This window comes from Oncorhynchus tshawytscha, linkage group LG31 (assembly GCF_018296145.1).
Source record: "Oncorhynchus tshawytscha isolate Ot180627B linkage group LG31, Otsh_v2.0, whole genome shotgun sequence".
NCBI lineage: Eukaryota > Metazoa > Chordata > Actinopteri > Salmoniformes > Salmonidae > Oncorhynchus > Oncorhynchus tshawytscha.
In genome coordinates this window covers 6,298,968-6,314,815 of record NC_056459.1, presented here as the reverse complement: position 1 = coordinate 6,314,815, position 15,848 = coordinate 6,298,968, and the positions used below count along the sequence as shown (strand labels likewise).

At 41.0% G+C, this 15,848-nt stretch overlaps 3 protein-coding genes across 3 annotated transcripts; all 3 read left to right on the top strand.

Moving 5' to 3' along the window:
- The first annotated feature begins 163 nt into the window (after positions 1 to 163).
- LOC121841489 (trichohyalin-like) lies at positions 164 to 3,667 on the top strand. Its single transcript, XM_042310226.1, has one exon. It carries the CDS (start codon positions 183 to 185, stop codon positions 2,550 to 2,552), a length of 2,370 nt encoding a protein of 789 aa, XP_042166160.1. The 5' UTR covers positions 164 to 182; the 3' UTR covers positions 2,553 to 3,667.
- A 109-nt stretch (positions 3,668 to 3,776) lies between these two features.
- Positions 3,777 to 8,890, top strand: LOC121841488 (trichohyalin-like). The gene has a single exon (XM_042310225.1). It carries the CDS (start codon positions 4,902 to 4,904, stop codon positions 8,016 to 8,018), a length of 3,117 nt encoding a protein of 1,038 aa, XP_042166159.1. The 5' UTR covers positions 3,777 to 4,901; the 3' UTR covers positions 8,019 to 8,890.
- Positions 8,891 to 9,076: 186 nt separating this feature from the next.
- On the top strand, positions 9,077 to 14,104 carry LOC121841487 (trichohyalin-like). The gene has a single exon (XM_042310224.1). It carries the CDS (start codon positions 9,077 to 9,079, stop codon positions 13,184 to 13,186), a length of 4,110 nt encoding a protein of 1,369 aa, XP_042166158.1. The 3' UTR covers positions 13,187 to 14,104.
- The last annotated feature ends 1,744 nt before the right edge of the window (positions 14,105 to 15,848 follow it).

Here is a 15,848-nt window from a genome sequence, read left to right as displayed (position 1 = left end):
AGAACTGATGAAAAGACAAAGGGAAGACTTGACAAGCTTGAAGGCTGAAGCAGAAGCACAGACCGAGCCTATGGAAATAGACTGGAAGGAAAAGCTCACGAGGGAAAGACAACAACTTGAAGATGTAAAGGAGGAGATACAGAAGGAAAAAAGAAGCCTTTGAGAGAAAGAAGGGATTGACCATGAAAGAAAGAGATGAGTTTGATCTGATGAAGTCTGAAACCCAGGGACAATTGGAGGAAATAGAACAAAACAAACAAGACATTCGTGTGGAGAAGGAAAAGCTGGATCAGATCAAAGCTGAGTTAGAAAGACGGTCTGAAGACGTAAATCAGGTCATGGATGAGACAAGACGGGAGAGGGGGAAGGTAGAAGAACTGGCTATCCAAACTCAAAAAGAAAGAGAAGAAATGGTGGGTTTTATGGAAAAGAACAAACAAAAGCAGAACGAACTGGAACTCATGAATGACAAGATTGAAAGAGAGAAACAAGACATTGAAGAAAGTCGGGATGTGCTAACAAAGGAGAGAGAGGAGCTGGAACAAATGAGGAGTGAGATACAGCAACAGAGAGAGGAGACAGAATCTCACATGGAAGACCAAAGGAAAGAGAAAGAACGTTTGGAACAAATGACGACGGACATGAAAAAACAGTTGCTAGAGGTGGATAATGACAAGGAAATGATAGAAAGCTCAATGGGGGAACTGAGAGTGAAAGAGGCAGAAATGGTGAGAGAAAAAGACAACATGGATAACAAGATGGCTAGGCTCAAAGAGGAAGAGGATGGAATGCGGGAAGAAATAGGAAGGAAGATGGACATCTTAAAGAAGGAAAGTTGTGAAATCAAAAGACTTAGAGATGAAATTGACAGTGAAAAGGACCAGCTGAATGCAAAATTGCTTGAGTTGGAAAAAATGCGTGAAGAACTAGATAGAGAGAAGAAGGAAGTGAACAACAGGAAGGATGAAACACTGAAAGAGAAAGATCAGTTGGAAGAGAGGCGAGGTAAGATAAGTAAGGAGAAAGAGGAATTGGATATCAGTCTAGAACTGATGAAAAGACAAAGGGAAGACTTGACAAGCTTGAAGGCTGAAGCAGAAGCACAGACCGAGCCTATGGAAATAGACTGGAAGGAAAAGCTCACGAGGGAAAGACAACAACTTGAAGATGTAAAGGAGGAGATACAGAAGGAAAAAGAAGCCTTTGAGAGAAAGAAGGGATTGACCATGAAAGAAAGAGATGAGTTTGATCTGATGAAGTCTGAAACCCAGGGACAATTGGAGGAAATAGAACAAAACAAACAAGACATTCGTGTGGAGAAGGAAAAGCTGGATCAGATCAAAGCTGAGTTAGAAAGACGGTCTGAAGACGTAAATCAGGTCATGGATGAGACAAGACGGGAGAGGGGGAAGGTAGAAGAACTGGCTATCCAAACTCAAAAAGAAAGAGAAGAAATGGTGGGTTTTATGGAAAAGAACAAACAAAAGCAGAACGAACTGGAACTCATGAATGACAAGATTGAAAGAGAGAAACAAGACATTGAAGAAAGTCGGGATGTGCTAACAAAGGAGAGAGAGGAGCTGGAACAAATGAGGAGTGAGATACAGCAACAGAGAGAGGAGACAGAATCTCACATGGAAGACCAAAGGAAAGAGAAAGAACATTTGGAACAAATGACGACGGACATGAAAAAACAGTTGCTAGAGGTGGATAATGACAAGGAAATGATAGAAAGCTCAATGGGGGAACTGAGAGTGAAAGAGGCAGAAATGGTGAGAGAAAAAGACAACATGGATAACAAGATGGCTAGGCTCAAAGAGGAAGAGGATGGAATGCGGGAAGAAATAGGAAGGAAGATGGACATCTTAAAGAAGGAAAGTTGTGAAATCAAAAGACTTAGAGATGAAATTGACAGTGAAAAGGACCAGCTGAATGCAAAATTGCTTGAGTTGGAAAAAATGCGTGAAGAACTAGATAGAGAGAAGAAGGAAGTGAACAACAGGAAGGATGAAACACTGAAAGAGAAAGATCAGTTGGAAGAGAGGCGAGGTAAGATAAGTAAGGAGAAAGAGGAATTGGATATCAGTCTAGAACTGATGAAAAGACAAAGGGAAGACTTGACAAGCTTGAAGGCTGAAGCAGAAGCACAGACCGAGCCTATGGAAATAGACTGGAAGGAAAAGCTCACGAGGGAAAGACAACAACTTGAAGATGTAAAGGAGGAGATACAGAAGGAAAAAGAAGCCTTTGAGAGAAAGAAGGGATTGACCATGAAAGAAAGAGATGAGTTTAATCTGATGAAGTCTGAAACCCAGGGACAATTGGAGGAAATAGAACAAAACAAACAAGACATTCGTGTGGAGAAGGAAAAGCTGGATCAGATCAAAGCTGAGTTAGAAAGACGGTCTGAAGACGTAAATCAGGTCATGGATGAGACAAGACGGGAGAGGGGGAAGGTAGAAGAATGGCTATCCAAACTCAAAAAGAAAGAGAAGAAATGGTGGGTTTTATGGAAAAGAACAAACAAAAGCAGAACGAACTGGAACTCATGAATGACAAGATTGAAAGAGAGAAACAAGACATTGAAGAAAGTCGGGATGTGCTAACAAAGGAGAGAGAGGAGCTGGAACAAATGAGGAGTGAGATACAGCAACAGAGAGAGGAGACAGAATCTCACATGGAAGACCAAAGGAAAGAGAAAGAACATTTGGAACAAATGACGACGGACATGAAAAAACAGTTGCTAGAGGTGGATAATGACAAGGAAATGATAGAAAGCTCAATGGGGGAACTGAGAGTGAAAGAGGCAGAAATGGTGAGAGAAAAAGACAACATGGATAACAAGATGGCTAGGCTCAAAGAGGAAGAGGATGGAATGCGGGAAGAAATAGGAAGGAAGATGGACATCTTAAAGAAGGAAAGTTGTGAAATCAAAAGACTTAGAGATGAAATTGACAGTGAAAAGGACCAGCTGAATGCAAAATTGCTTGAGTTGGAAAAAATGCGTGAAGAACTAGATAGAGAGAAGAAGGAAGTGAACAACAGGAAGGATGAAACACTGAAAGAGAAAGATCAGTTGGAAGAGAGGCGAGGTAAGATAAGTAAGGAGAAAGAGGAATTGGATATCAGTCTAGAACTGATGAAAAGACAAAGGGAAGACTTGACAAGCTTGAAGGCTGAAGCAGAAGCACAGACCGAGCCTATGGAAATAGACTGGAAGGAAAAGCTCACGAGGGAAAGACAACAACTTGAAGATGTAAAGGAGGAGATACAGAAGGAAAAAGAAGCCTTTGAGAGAAAGAAGGGATTGACCATGAAAGAAAGAGATGAGTTTAATCTGATGAAGTCTGAAACCCAGGGACAATTGGAGGAAATAGAACAAAACAAACAAGACATTCGTGTGGAGAAGGAAAAGCTGGATCAGATCAAAGCTGAGTTAGAAAGACGGTCTGAAGACGTAAATCAGGTCATGGATGAGACAAGACGGGAGAGGGGGAAGGTAGAAGAACTGGCTATCCAAACTCAAAAAGAAAGAGAAGAAATGGTGGGTTTTATGGAAAAGAACAAACAAAAGCAGAACGAACTGGAACTCATGAATGACAAGATTGAAAGAGAGAAACAAGACATTGAAGAAAGTCGGGATGTGCTAACAAAGGAGAGAGAGGAGCTGGAACAAATGAGGAGTGAGATACAGCAACAGAGAGAGGAGACAGAATCTCACATGGAAGACCAAAGGAAAGAGAAAGAACATTTGGAACAAATGACAACGGACATGAAAAAAAACAGTTGCTAGAGGTGGATAATGACAAGGAAATGATAGAAAGCTCAATGGGGGAACTGAGAGTGAAAGAGGCAGAAATGGTGAGAGAAAAAGACAACATGGATAACAAGATGGCTAGGCTCAAAGAGGAAGAGGATGGAATGCGGGAAGAAATAGGAAGGAAGATGGACATCTTAAAGAAGGAAAGTTGTGAAATCAAAAGACTTAGAGATGAAATTGACAGTGAAAAGGACCAGCTGAATGCAAAATTGCTTGAGTTGGAAAAAATGCGTGAAGAACTAGATAGAGAGAAGAAGGAAGTGAACAACAGGAAGGATGAAACACTGAAAGAGAAAGATCAGTTGGAAGAGAGGCGAGGTAAGATAAGTAAGGAGAAAGAGGAATTGGATATCAGTCTAGAACTGATGAAAAGACAAAGGGAAGACTTGACAAGCTTGAAGGCTGAAGCAGAAGCACAGACCGAGCCTATGGAAATAGACTGGAAGGAAAAGCTCACGAGGGAAAGACAACAACTTGAAGATGTAAAGGAGGAGATACAGAAGGAAAAAGAAGCCTTTGAGAGAAAGAAGGGATTGACCATGAAAGAAAGAGATGAGTTTAATCTGATGAAGTCTGAAACCCAGGGACAATTGGAGGAAATAGAACAAAACAAACAAGACATTCGTGTGGAGAAGGAAAAGCTGGATCAGATCAAAGCTGAGTTAGAAAGACGGTCTGAAGACGTAAATCAGGTCATGGATGAGACAAGACGGGAGAGGGGGAAGGTAGAAGAACTGGCTATCCAAACTCAAAAAGAAAGAGAAGAAATGGTGGGTTTTATGGAAAAGAACAAACAAAAGCAGAACGAACTGGAACTCATGAATGACAAGATTGAAAGAGAGAAACAAGACATTGAAGAAAGTCGGGATGTGCTAACAAAGGAGAGAGAGGAGCTGGAACAAATGAGGAGTGAGATACAGCAACAGAGAGAGGAGACAGAATCTCACATGGAAGACCAAAGGAAAGAGAAAGAACATTTGGAACAAATGACGACGGACATGAAAAAACAGTTGCTAGAGGTGGATAATGACAAGGAAATGATAGAAAGCTCAATGGGGAACTGAGAGTGAAAGAGGCAGAAATGGTGAGAGAAAAAGACAACATGGATAACAAGATGGCTAGGCTCAAAGAGGAAGAGGATGGAATGCGGGAAGAAATAGGAAGGAAGATGGACATCTTAAAGAAGGAAAGTTGTGAAATCAAAAGACTTAGAGATGAAATTGACAGTGAAAAGGACCAGCTGAATGCAAAATTGCTTGAGTTGGAAAAAATGCGTGAAGAACTAGATAGAGAGAAGAAGGAAGTGAACAACAGGAAGGATGAAACACTGAAAGAGAAAGATCAGTTGGAAGAGAGGCGAGGTAAGATAAGTAAGGAGAAAGAGGAATTGGATATCAGTCTAGAACTGATGAAAAGACAAAGGGAAGACTTGACAAGCTTGAAGGCTGAAGCAGAAGCACAGACCGAGCCTATGGAAATAGACTGGAAGGAAAAGCTCACGAGGGAAAGACAACAACTTGAAGATGTAAAGGAGGAGATACAGAAGGAAAAAGAAGCCTTTGAGAGAAAGAAGGGATTGACCATGAAAGAAAGAGATGAGTTTGATCTGATGAAGTCTGAAACCCAGGGACAATTGGAGGAAATAGAACAAAACAAACAAGACATTCGTGTGGAGAAGGAAAAGCTGGATCAGATCAAAGCTGAGTTAGAAAGACGGTCTGAAGACGTAAATCAGGTCATGGATGAGACAAGACGGGAGAGGGGGAAGGTAGAAGAACTGGCTATCCAAACTCAAAAAGAAAGAGAAGAAATGGTGGGTTTTATGGAAAAGAACAAACAAAAGCAGAACGAACTGGAACTCATGAATGACAAGATTGAAAGAGAGAAACAAGACATTGAAGAAAGTCGGGATGTGCTAACAAAGGAGAGAGAGGAGCTGGAACAAATGAGGAGTGAGATACAGCAACAGAGAGAGGAGACAGAATCTCACATGGAAGACCAAAGGAAAGAGAAAGAACATTTGGAACAAATGACGACGGACATGAAAAAACAGTTGCTAGAGGTGGATAATGACAAGGAAATGATAGAAAGCTCAATGGGGGAACTGAGAGTGAAAGAGGCAGAAATGGTGAGAGAAAAAGACAACATGGATAACAAGATGGCTAGGCTCAAAGAGGAAGAGGATGGAATGCGGGAAGAAATAGGAAGGAAGATGGACATCTTAAAGAAGGAAAGTTGTGAAATCAAAAGACTTAGAGATGAAATTGACAGTGAAAAGGACCAGCTGAATGCAAAATTGCTTGAGTTGGAAAAAATGCGTGAAGAACTAGATAGAGAGAAGAAGGAAGTGAACAACAGGAAGGATGAAACACTGAAAGAGAAAGATCAGTTGGAAGAGAGGCGAGGTAAGATAAGTAAGGAGAAAGAGGAATTGGATATCAGTCTAGAACTGATGAAAAGACAAAGGGAAGACTTGACAAGCTTGAAGGCTGAAGCAGAAGCACAGACCGAGCCTATGGAAATAGACTGGAAGGAAAAGCTCACGAGGGAAAGACAACAACTTGAAGATGTAAAGGAGGAGATACAGAAGGAAAAAGAAGCCTTTGAGAGAAAGAAGGGATTGACCATGAAAGAAAGAGATGAGTTTAATCTGATGAAGTCTGAAACCCAGGGACAATTGGAGGAAATAGAACAAAACAAACAAGACATTCGTGTGGAGAAGGAAAAGCTGGATCAGATCAAAGCTGAGTTAGAAAGACGGTCTGAAGACGTAAATCAGGTCATGGATGAGACAAGACGGGAGAGGGGGAAGGTAGAAGAACTGGCTATCCAAACTCAAAAAGAAAGAGAAGAAATGGTGGGTTTTATGGAAAAGAACAAACAAAAGCAGAACGAACTGGAACTCATGAATGACAAGATTGAAAGAGAGAAACAAGACATTGAAGAAAGTCGGGATGTGCTAACAAAGGAGAGAGAGGAGCTGGAACAAATGAGGAGTGAGATACAGCAACAGAGAGAGGAGACAGAATCTCACATGGAAGACCAAAGGAAAGAGAAAGAACATTTGGAACAAATGACGACGGACATGAAAAAACAGTTGCTAGAGGTGGATAATGACAAGGAAATGATAGAAAGCTCAATGGGGGAACTGAGAGTGAAAGAGGCAGAAATGGTGAGAGAAAAAGACAACATGGATAACAAGATGGCTAGGCTCAAAGAGGAAGAGGATGGAATGCGGGAAGAAGAAATAGGAAGGAAGATGGACATCTTAAAGAAGGAAAGTTGTGAAATCAAAAGACTTAGAGATGAAATTGACAGTGAAAAGGACCAGCTGAATGCAAAATTGCTTGAGTTGGAAAAAATGCGTGAAGAACTAGATAGAGAGAAGAAGGAAGTGAACAACAGGAAGGATGAAACACTGAAAGAGAAAGATCAGTTGGAAGAGAGGCGAGGTAAGATAAGTAAGGAGAAAGAGGAATTGGATATCAGTCTAGAACTGATGAAAAGACAAAGGGAAGACTTGACAAGCTTGAAGGCTGAAGCAGAAGCACAGACCGAGCCTATGGAAATAGACTGGAAGGAAAAGCTCACGAGGGAAAGACAACAACTTGAAGATGTAAAGGAGGAGATACAGAAGGAAAAAGAAGCCTTTGAGAGAAAGAAGGGATTGACCATGAAAGAAAGAGATGAGTTTAATCTGATGAAGTCTGAAACCCAGGGACAATTGGAGGAAATAGAACAAAACAAACAAGACATTCGTGTGGAGAAGGAAAAGCTGGATCAGATCAAAGCTGAGTTAGAAAGACGGTCTGAAGACGTAAATCAGGTCATGGATGAGACAAGACGGGAGAGGGGGAAGGTAGAAGAACTGGCTATCCAAACTCAAAAAGAAAGAGAAGAAATGGTGGGTTTTATGGAAAAGAACAAACAAAAGCAGAACGAACTGGAACTCATGAATGACAAGATTGAAAGAGAGAAACAAGACATTGAAGAAAGTCGGGATGTGCTAACAAAGGAGAGAGAGGAGCTGGAACAAATGAGGAGTGAGATACAGCAACAGAGAGAGGAGACAGAATCTCACATGGAAGACCAAAGGAAAGAGAAAGAACATTTGGAACAAATGACAACGGACATGAAAAAACAGTTGCTAGAGGTGGATAATGACAAGGAAATGATAGAAAGCTCAATGGGGAACTGAGAGTGAAAGAGGCAGAAATGGTGAGAGAAAAAGACAACATGGATAACAAGATGGCTAGGCTCAAAGAGGAAGAGGATGGAATGCGGGAAGAAATAGGAAGGAAGATGGACATCTTAAAGAAGGAAAGTTGTGAAATCAAAAGACTTAGAGATGAAATTGACAGTGAAAAGGACCAGCTGAATGCAAAATTGCTTGAGTTGGAAAAAATGCGTGAAGAACTAGATAGAGAGAAGAAGGAAGTGAACAACAGGAAGGATGAAACACTGAAAGAGAAAGATCAGTTGGAAGAGAGGCGAGGTAAGATAAGTAAGGAGAAAGAGGAATTGGATATCAGTCTAGAACTGATGAAAAGACAAAGGGAAGACTTGACAAGCTTGAAGGCTGAAGCAGAAGCACAGACCGAGCCTATGGAAATAGACTGGAAGGAAAAGCTCACGAGGGAAAGACAACAACTTGAAGATGTAAAGGAGGAGATACAGAAGGAAAAAGAAGCCTTTGAGAGAAAGAAGGGATTGACCATGAAAGAAAGAGATGAGTTTAATCTGATGAAGTCTGAAACCCAGGGACAATTGGAGGAAATAGAACAAAACAAACAAGACATTCGTGTGGAGAAGGAAAAGCTGGATCAGATCAAAGCTGAGTTAGAAAGACGGTCTGAAGACGTAAATCAGGTCATGGATGAGACAAGACGGGAGAGGGGGAAGGTAGAAGAACTGGCTATCCAAACTCAAAAAGAAAGAGAAGAAATGGTGGGTTTTATGGAAAAGAACAAACAAAAGCAGAACGAACTGGAACTCATGAATGACAAGATTGAAAGAGAGAAACAAGACATTGAAGAAAGTCGGGATGTGCTAACAAAGGAGAGAGAGGAGCTGGAACAAATGGAGTGAGATACAGCAACAGAGAGAGGAGACAGAATCTCACATGGAAGACCAAAGGAAAGAGAAAGAACATTTGGAACAAATGACAACGGACATGAAAAAACAGTTGCTAGAGGTGGATAATGACAAGGAAATGATAGAAAGCTCAATGGGGAACTGAGAGTGAAAGAGGCAGAAATGGTGAGAGAAAAAGACAACATGGATAACAAGATGGCTAGGCTCAAAGAGGAAGAGGATGGAATGCGGGAAGAAATAGGAAGGAAGATGGACATCTTAAAGAAGGAAAGTTGTGAAATCAAAAGACTTAGAGATGAAATTGACAGTGAAAAGGACCAGCTGAATGCAAAATTGCTTGAGTTGGAAAAAATGCGTGAAGAACTAGATAGAGAGAAGAAGGAAGTGAACAACAGGAAGGATGAAACACTGAAAGAGAAAGATCAGTTGGAAGAGAGGCGAGGTAAGATAAGTAAGGAGAAAGAGGAATTGGATATCAGTCTAGAACTGATGAAAAGACAAAGGGAAGACTTGACAAGCTTGAAGGCTGAAGCAGAAGCACAGACCGAGCCTATGGAAATAGACTGGAAGGAAAAGCTCACGAGGGAAAGACAACAACTTGAAGATGTAAAGGAGGAGATACAGAAGGAAAAAGAAGCCTTTGAGAGAAAGAAGGGATTGACCATGAAAGAAAGAGATGAGTTTAATCTGATGAAGTCTGAAACCCAGGGACAATTGGAGGAAATAGAACAAAACAAACAAGACATTCGTGTGGAGAAGGAAAAGCTGGATCAGATCAAAGCTGAGTTAGAAAGACGGTCTGAAGACGTAAATCAGGTCATGGATGAGACAAGACGGGAGAGGGGGAAGGTAGAAGAACTGGCTATCCAAACTCAAAAAGAAAGAGAAGAAATGGTGGGTTTTATGGAAAAGAACAAACAAAAGCAGAACGAACTGGAACTCATGAATGACAAGATTGAAAGAGAGAAACAAGACATTGAAGAAAGTCGGGATGTGCTAACAAAGGAGAGAGAGGAGCTGGAACAAATGAGGAGTGAGATACAGCAACAGAGAGAGGAGACAGAATCTCACATGGAAGACCAAAGGAAAGAGAAAGAACATTTGGAACAAATGACAACGGACATGAAAAAACAGTTGCTAGAGGTGGATAATGACAAGGAAATTATAGAAAGCTCAATGGGTGAACTGAGAGTGAAAGAGGCAGAAATGGTGAGAGAAAAAGACAACATGGATAACAAGATGGCTAGGCTCAAAGAGGAAGAGGATGGAATGCGGGAAGAAATAGGAAGGAAGATGGACATCTTAAAGAAGGAAAGTTGTGAAATCAAAAGACTTAGAGATGAAATTGACGGTGAAAAGGACCAGCTGAATGCAAAATTGCTTGAGTTGGAAAAAATGCGTGAAGAACTAGATAGAGAGAAGAAGGAAGTGAACAACAAGAAGGATGAAACACTGAAAGAGAAAGATCAGTTGGAAGAGAGGCGAGGTAAGATAAGTAAGGAGAAAGAGGAATTGGATATCAGTCTAGAACTGATGAAAAGACAAAGGGAAGACTTGACAAGCTTGAAGGCTGAAGCAGAAGCACAGACCGAGCCTATGGAAATATACTGGAAGGAAAAGCTCACGAGGGAAAGACAACAACTTGAAGATGTAAAGGAGGAGATACAGAAGGAAAAAGAAGCCTTTGAGAGAAAGAAGGGATTGACCATGAAAGAAAGAGATGAGTTTGATCTGATGAAGTCTGAAACCCAGGGACAATTGGAGGAAATAGAACAAAACAAACAAGACATTCGTGTGGAGAAGGAAAAGCTGGATCAGATCAAAGCTGAGTTAGAAAGACGGTCTGAAGACGTAAATCAGGTCATGGATGAGACAAGACGGGAGAGGGGGAAGGTAGAAGAACTGGCTATCCAAACTCAAAAAGAAAGAGAAGAAATGGTGGGTTTTATGGAAAAGAACAAACAAAAGCAGAACGAACTGGAACTCATGAATGACAAGATTGAAAGAGAGAAACAAGACATTGAAGAAAGTCGGGATGTGCTAACAAAGGAGAGAGAGGAGCTGGAACAAATGAGGAGTGAGATACAGCAACAGAGAGAGGAGACAGAATCTCACATGGAAGACCAAAGGAAAGAGAAAGAACATTTGGAACAAATGACAACGGACATGAAAAAACAGTTGCTAGAGGTGGATAATGACAAGGAAATTATAGAAAGCTCAATGGGTGAACTGAGAGTGAAAGAGGCAGAAATGGTGAGAGAAAAAGACAACATGGATAACAAGATGGCTAGGCTCAAAGAGGAAGAGGATGGAATGCGGGAAGAAATAGGAAGGAAGATGGACATCTTAAAGAAGGAAAGTTGTGAAATCAAAAGACTTAGAGATGAAATTGACAGTGAAAAGGACCAGCTGAATGCAAAATTGCTTGAGTTGGAAAAAATGCGTGAAGAACTAGATAGAGAGAAGAAGGAAGTGAACAACAGGAAGGATGAAACACTGAAAGAGAAAGATCAGTTGGAAGAGAGGCGAGGTAAGATAAGTAAGGAGAAAGAGGAATTGGATATCAGTCTAGAACTGATGAAAAGACAAAGGGAAGACTTGACAAGCTTGAAGGCTGAAGCAGAAGCACAGACCGAGCCTATGGAAATAGACTGGAAGGAAAAGCTCACGAGGGAAAGACAACAACTTGAAGATGTAAAGGAGGAGATACAGAAGGAAAAAGAAGCCTTTGAGAGAAAGAAGGGATTGACCATGAAAGAAAGAGATGAGTTTAATCTGATGAAGTCTGAAACCCAGGGACAATTGGAGGAAATAGAACAAAACAAACAAGACATTCGTGTGGAGAAGGAAAAGCTGGATCAGATCAAAGCTGAGTTAGAAAGACGGTCTGAAGACGTAAATCAGGTCATGGATGAGACAAGACGGGAGAGGGGGAAGGTTGAAGAACTGGCTATCCAAACTCAAAAAGAAAGAGAAGAAATGGTGGGTTTTATGGAAAAGAACAAACAAAAGCAGAACGAACTGGAACTCATGAATGACAAGATTGAAAGAGAGAAACAAGACATTGAAGAAAGTCGGGATGTGCTAACAAAGGAGAGAGAGGAGCTGGAACAAATGAGGAGTGAGATACAGCAACAGAGAGAGGAGACAGAATCTCACATGGAAGACCAAAGGAAAGAGAAAGAACATTTGGAACAAATGACGACGGACATGAAAAAACAGTTGCTAGAGGTGGATAATGACAAGGAAATGATAGAAAGCTCAATGGGTGAACTGAGAGTGAAAGAGGCAGAAATGGTGAGAGAAAAAGACAACATGGATAACAAGATGGCTAGGCTCAAAGAGGAAGAGGATGGAATGCGGGAAGAAATAGGAAGGAAGATGGACATCTTAAAGAAGGAAAGTTGTGAAATCAAAAGACTTAGAGATGAAATTGACAGTGAAAAGGACCAGCTGAATGCAAAATTGCTTGAGTTGGAAAAAATGCGTGAAGAACTAGATAGAGAGAAGAAGGAAGTGAACAACAGGAAGGATGAAACACTGAAAGAGAAAGATCAGTTGGAAGAGAGGCGAGGTAAGATAAGTAAGGAGAAAGAGGAATTGGATATCAGTCTAGAACTGATGAAAAGACAAAGGGAAGACTTGACAAGCTTGAAGGCTGAAGCAGAAGCACAGACCGAGCCTATGGAAATAGACTGGAAGGAAAAGCTCACGAGGGAAAGACAACAACTTGAAGATGTAAAGGAGGAGATACAGAAGGAAAAAGAAGCCTTTGAGAGAAAGAAGGGATTGACCATGAAAGAAAGAGATGAGTTTGATCTGATGAAGTCTGAAACCCAGGGACAATTGGAGGAAATAGAACAAAACAAACAAGACATTCGTGTGGAGAAGGAAAAGCTGGATCAGATCAAAGCTGAGTTAGAAAGACGGTCTGAAGACGTAAATCAGGTCATGGATGAGACAAGACGGGAGAGGGGGAAGGTTGAAGAACTGGCTATCCAAACTCAAAAAGAAAGAGAAGAAATGGTGGGTTTTATGGAAAAGAACAAACAAAAGCAGAACGAACTGGAACTCATGAATGACAAGATTGAAAGAGAGAAACAAGACATTGAAGAAAGTCGGGATGTGCTAACAAAGGAGAGAGAGGAGCTGGAACAAATGAGGAGTGAGATACAGCAACAGAGAGAGGAGACAGAATCTCACATGGAAGACCAAAGGAAAGAGAAAGAACATTTGGAACAAATGACAACGGACATGAAAAACAGTTGCTAGAGGTGGATAATGACAAGGAAATGATAGAAAGCTCAATGGGGAACTGAGAGTGAAAGAGGCAGAAATGGTGAGAGAAAAGACAACATGGATAACAAGATGGCTAGGCTCAAAGAGGAAGAGGATGGAATGCGGGAAGAAATAGGAAGGAAGATGGACATCTTAAAGAAGGAAAGTTGTGAAATCAAAAGACTTAGAGATGAAATTGACAGTGAAAAGGACCAGCTGAATGCAAAATTGCTTGAGTTGGAAAAAATGCGTGAAGAACTAGATAGAGAGAAGAAGGAAGTGAACAACAGGAAGGATGAAACACTGAAAGAGAAAGATCAGTTGGAAGAGAGGCGAGGTAAGATAAGTAAGGAGAAAGAGGAATTGGATATCAGTCTAGAACTGATGAAAAGACAAAGGGAAGACTTGACAAGCTTGAAGGCTGAAGCAGAAGCACAGACCGAGCCTATGGAAATAGACTGGAAGGAAAAGCTCACGAGGGAAAGACAACAACTTGAAGATGTAAAGGAGGAGATACAGAAGGAAAAAGAAGCCTTTGAGAGAAAGAAGGGATTGACCATGAAAGAAAGAGATGAGTTTGATCTGATGAAGTCTGAAACCCAGGGACAATTGGAGGAAATAGAACAAAACAAACAAGACATTCGTGTGGAGAAGGAAAAGCTGGATCAGATCAAAGCTGAGTTAGAAAGACGGTCTGAAGACGTAAATCAGGTCATGGATGAGACAAGACGGGAGAGGGGGAAGGTTGAAGAACTGGCTATCCAAACTCAAAAAGAAAGAGAAGAAATGGTGGGTTTTATGGAAAAGAACAAACAAAAGCAGAACGAACTGGAACTCATGAATGACAAGATTGAAAGAGAGAAACAAGACATTGAAGAAAGTCGGGATGTGCTAACAAAGGAGAGAGAGGAGCTGGAACAAATGAGGAGTGAGATACAGCAACAGAGAGAGGAGACAGAATCTCACATGGAAGACCAAAGGAAAGAGAAAGAACATTTGGAACAAATGACGACGGACATGAAAAAACAGTTGCTAGAGGTGGATAATGACAAGGAAATGATAGAAAGCTCAATGGGTGAACTGAGAGTGAAAGAGGCAGAAATGGTGAGAGAAAAAGACAACATGGATAACAAGATGGCTAGGCTCAAAGAGGAAGAGGATGGAATGCGGGAAGAAATAGGAAGGAAGATGGACATCTTAAAGAAGGAAAGTTGTGAAATCAAAAGACTTAGAGATGAAATTGACAGTGAAAAGGACCAGCTGAATGCAAAATTGCTTGAGTTGGAAAAAATGCGTGAAGAACTAGATAGAGAGAAGAAGGAAGTGAACAACAGGAAGGATGAAACACTGAAAGAGAAAGATCAGTTGGAAGAGAGGCGAGGTAAGATAAGTAAGGAGAAAGAGGAATTGGATATCAGTCTAGAACTGATGAAAAGACAAAGGAAGACTTGACAAGCTTGAAGGCTGAAGCAGAAGCACAGACCGAGCCTATGGAAATAGACTGGAAGGAAAAGCTCACGAGGAAAGACAACAACTTGAAGATGTAAAGGAGGAGATACAGAAGGAAAAAAGAAGCCTTTGAGAGAAAGAAGGGATTGACCATGAAAGAAAGAGATGAGTTTGATCTGATGAAGTCTGAAACCCAGGGACAATTGGAGGAAATAGAACAAAACAAACAAGACATTCGTGTGGAGAAGGAAAAGCTGGATCAGATCAAAGCTGAGTTAGAAAGACGGTCTGAAGACGTAAATCAGGTCATGGATGAGACAAGACGGGAGAGGGGGAAGGTTGAAGAACTGGCTATCCAAACTCAAAAAGAAAGAGAAGAAATGGTGGGTTTTATGGAAAAGAACAAACAAAAGCAGAACGAACTGGAACTCATGAATGACAAGATTGAAAGAGAGAAACAAGACATTGAAGAAAGTCGGGATGTGCTAACAAAGGAGAGAGAGGAGCTGGAACAAATGAGGAGTGAGATACAGCAACAGAGAGAGGAGACAGAATCTCACATGGAAGACCAAAGGAAAGAGAAAGAACATTTGGAACAAATGACAACGGACATGAAAAAACAGTTGCTAGAGGTGGATAATGACAAGGAAATGATAGAAAGCTCAATGGGGAACTGAGAGTGAAAGAGGCAGAAATGGTGAGAGAAAAAAGACAACATGGATAACAAGATGGCTAGGCTCAAAGAGGAAGAGGATGGAATGCGGGAAGAAATAGGAAGGAAGATGGACATCTTAAAGAAGGAAAGTTGTGAAATCAAAAGACTTAGAGATGAAATTGACAGTGAAAAGGACCAGCTGAATGCAAAATTGCTTGAGTTGGAAAAAATGCGTGAAGAACTAGATAGAGAGAAGAAGGAAGTGAACAACAGGAAGGATGAAACACTGAAAGAGAAAGATCAGTTGGAAGAGAGGCGAGGTAAGATAAGTAAGGAGAAAGAGGAATTGGATATCAGTCTAGAACTGATGAAAAGACAAAGGAAGACTTGACAAGCTTGAAGGCTGAAGCAGAAGCACAGACCGAGCCTATGGAAATAGACTGGAAGGAAAAGCTCACGAGGAAAGACAACAACTTGAAGATGTAAAGGAGGAGATACAGAAGGAAAAAGAAGCCTTTGAGAGAAAGAAGGGATTGACCATGAAAGAAAGAG

Coding starts and splice junctions, on each gene's coding strand:
- LOC121841487 (XM_042310224.1), top strand. CDS start 9,077: ATGGTGAGAGAAAAAGACAACATGGATAACAAGATGGCTAGGCTCAAA.
- LOC121841488 (XM_042310225.1), top strand. CDS start 4,902: ATGGTGAGAGAAAAAGACAACATGGATAACAAGATGGCTAGGCTCAAA.
- LOC121841489 (XM_042310226.1), top strand. CDS start 183: ATGAAAGAAAGAGATGAGTTTGATCTGATGAAGTCTGAAACCCAGGGA.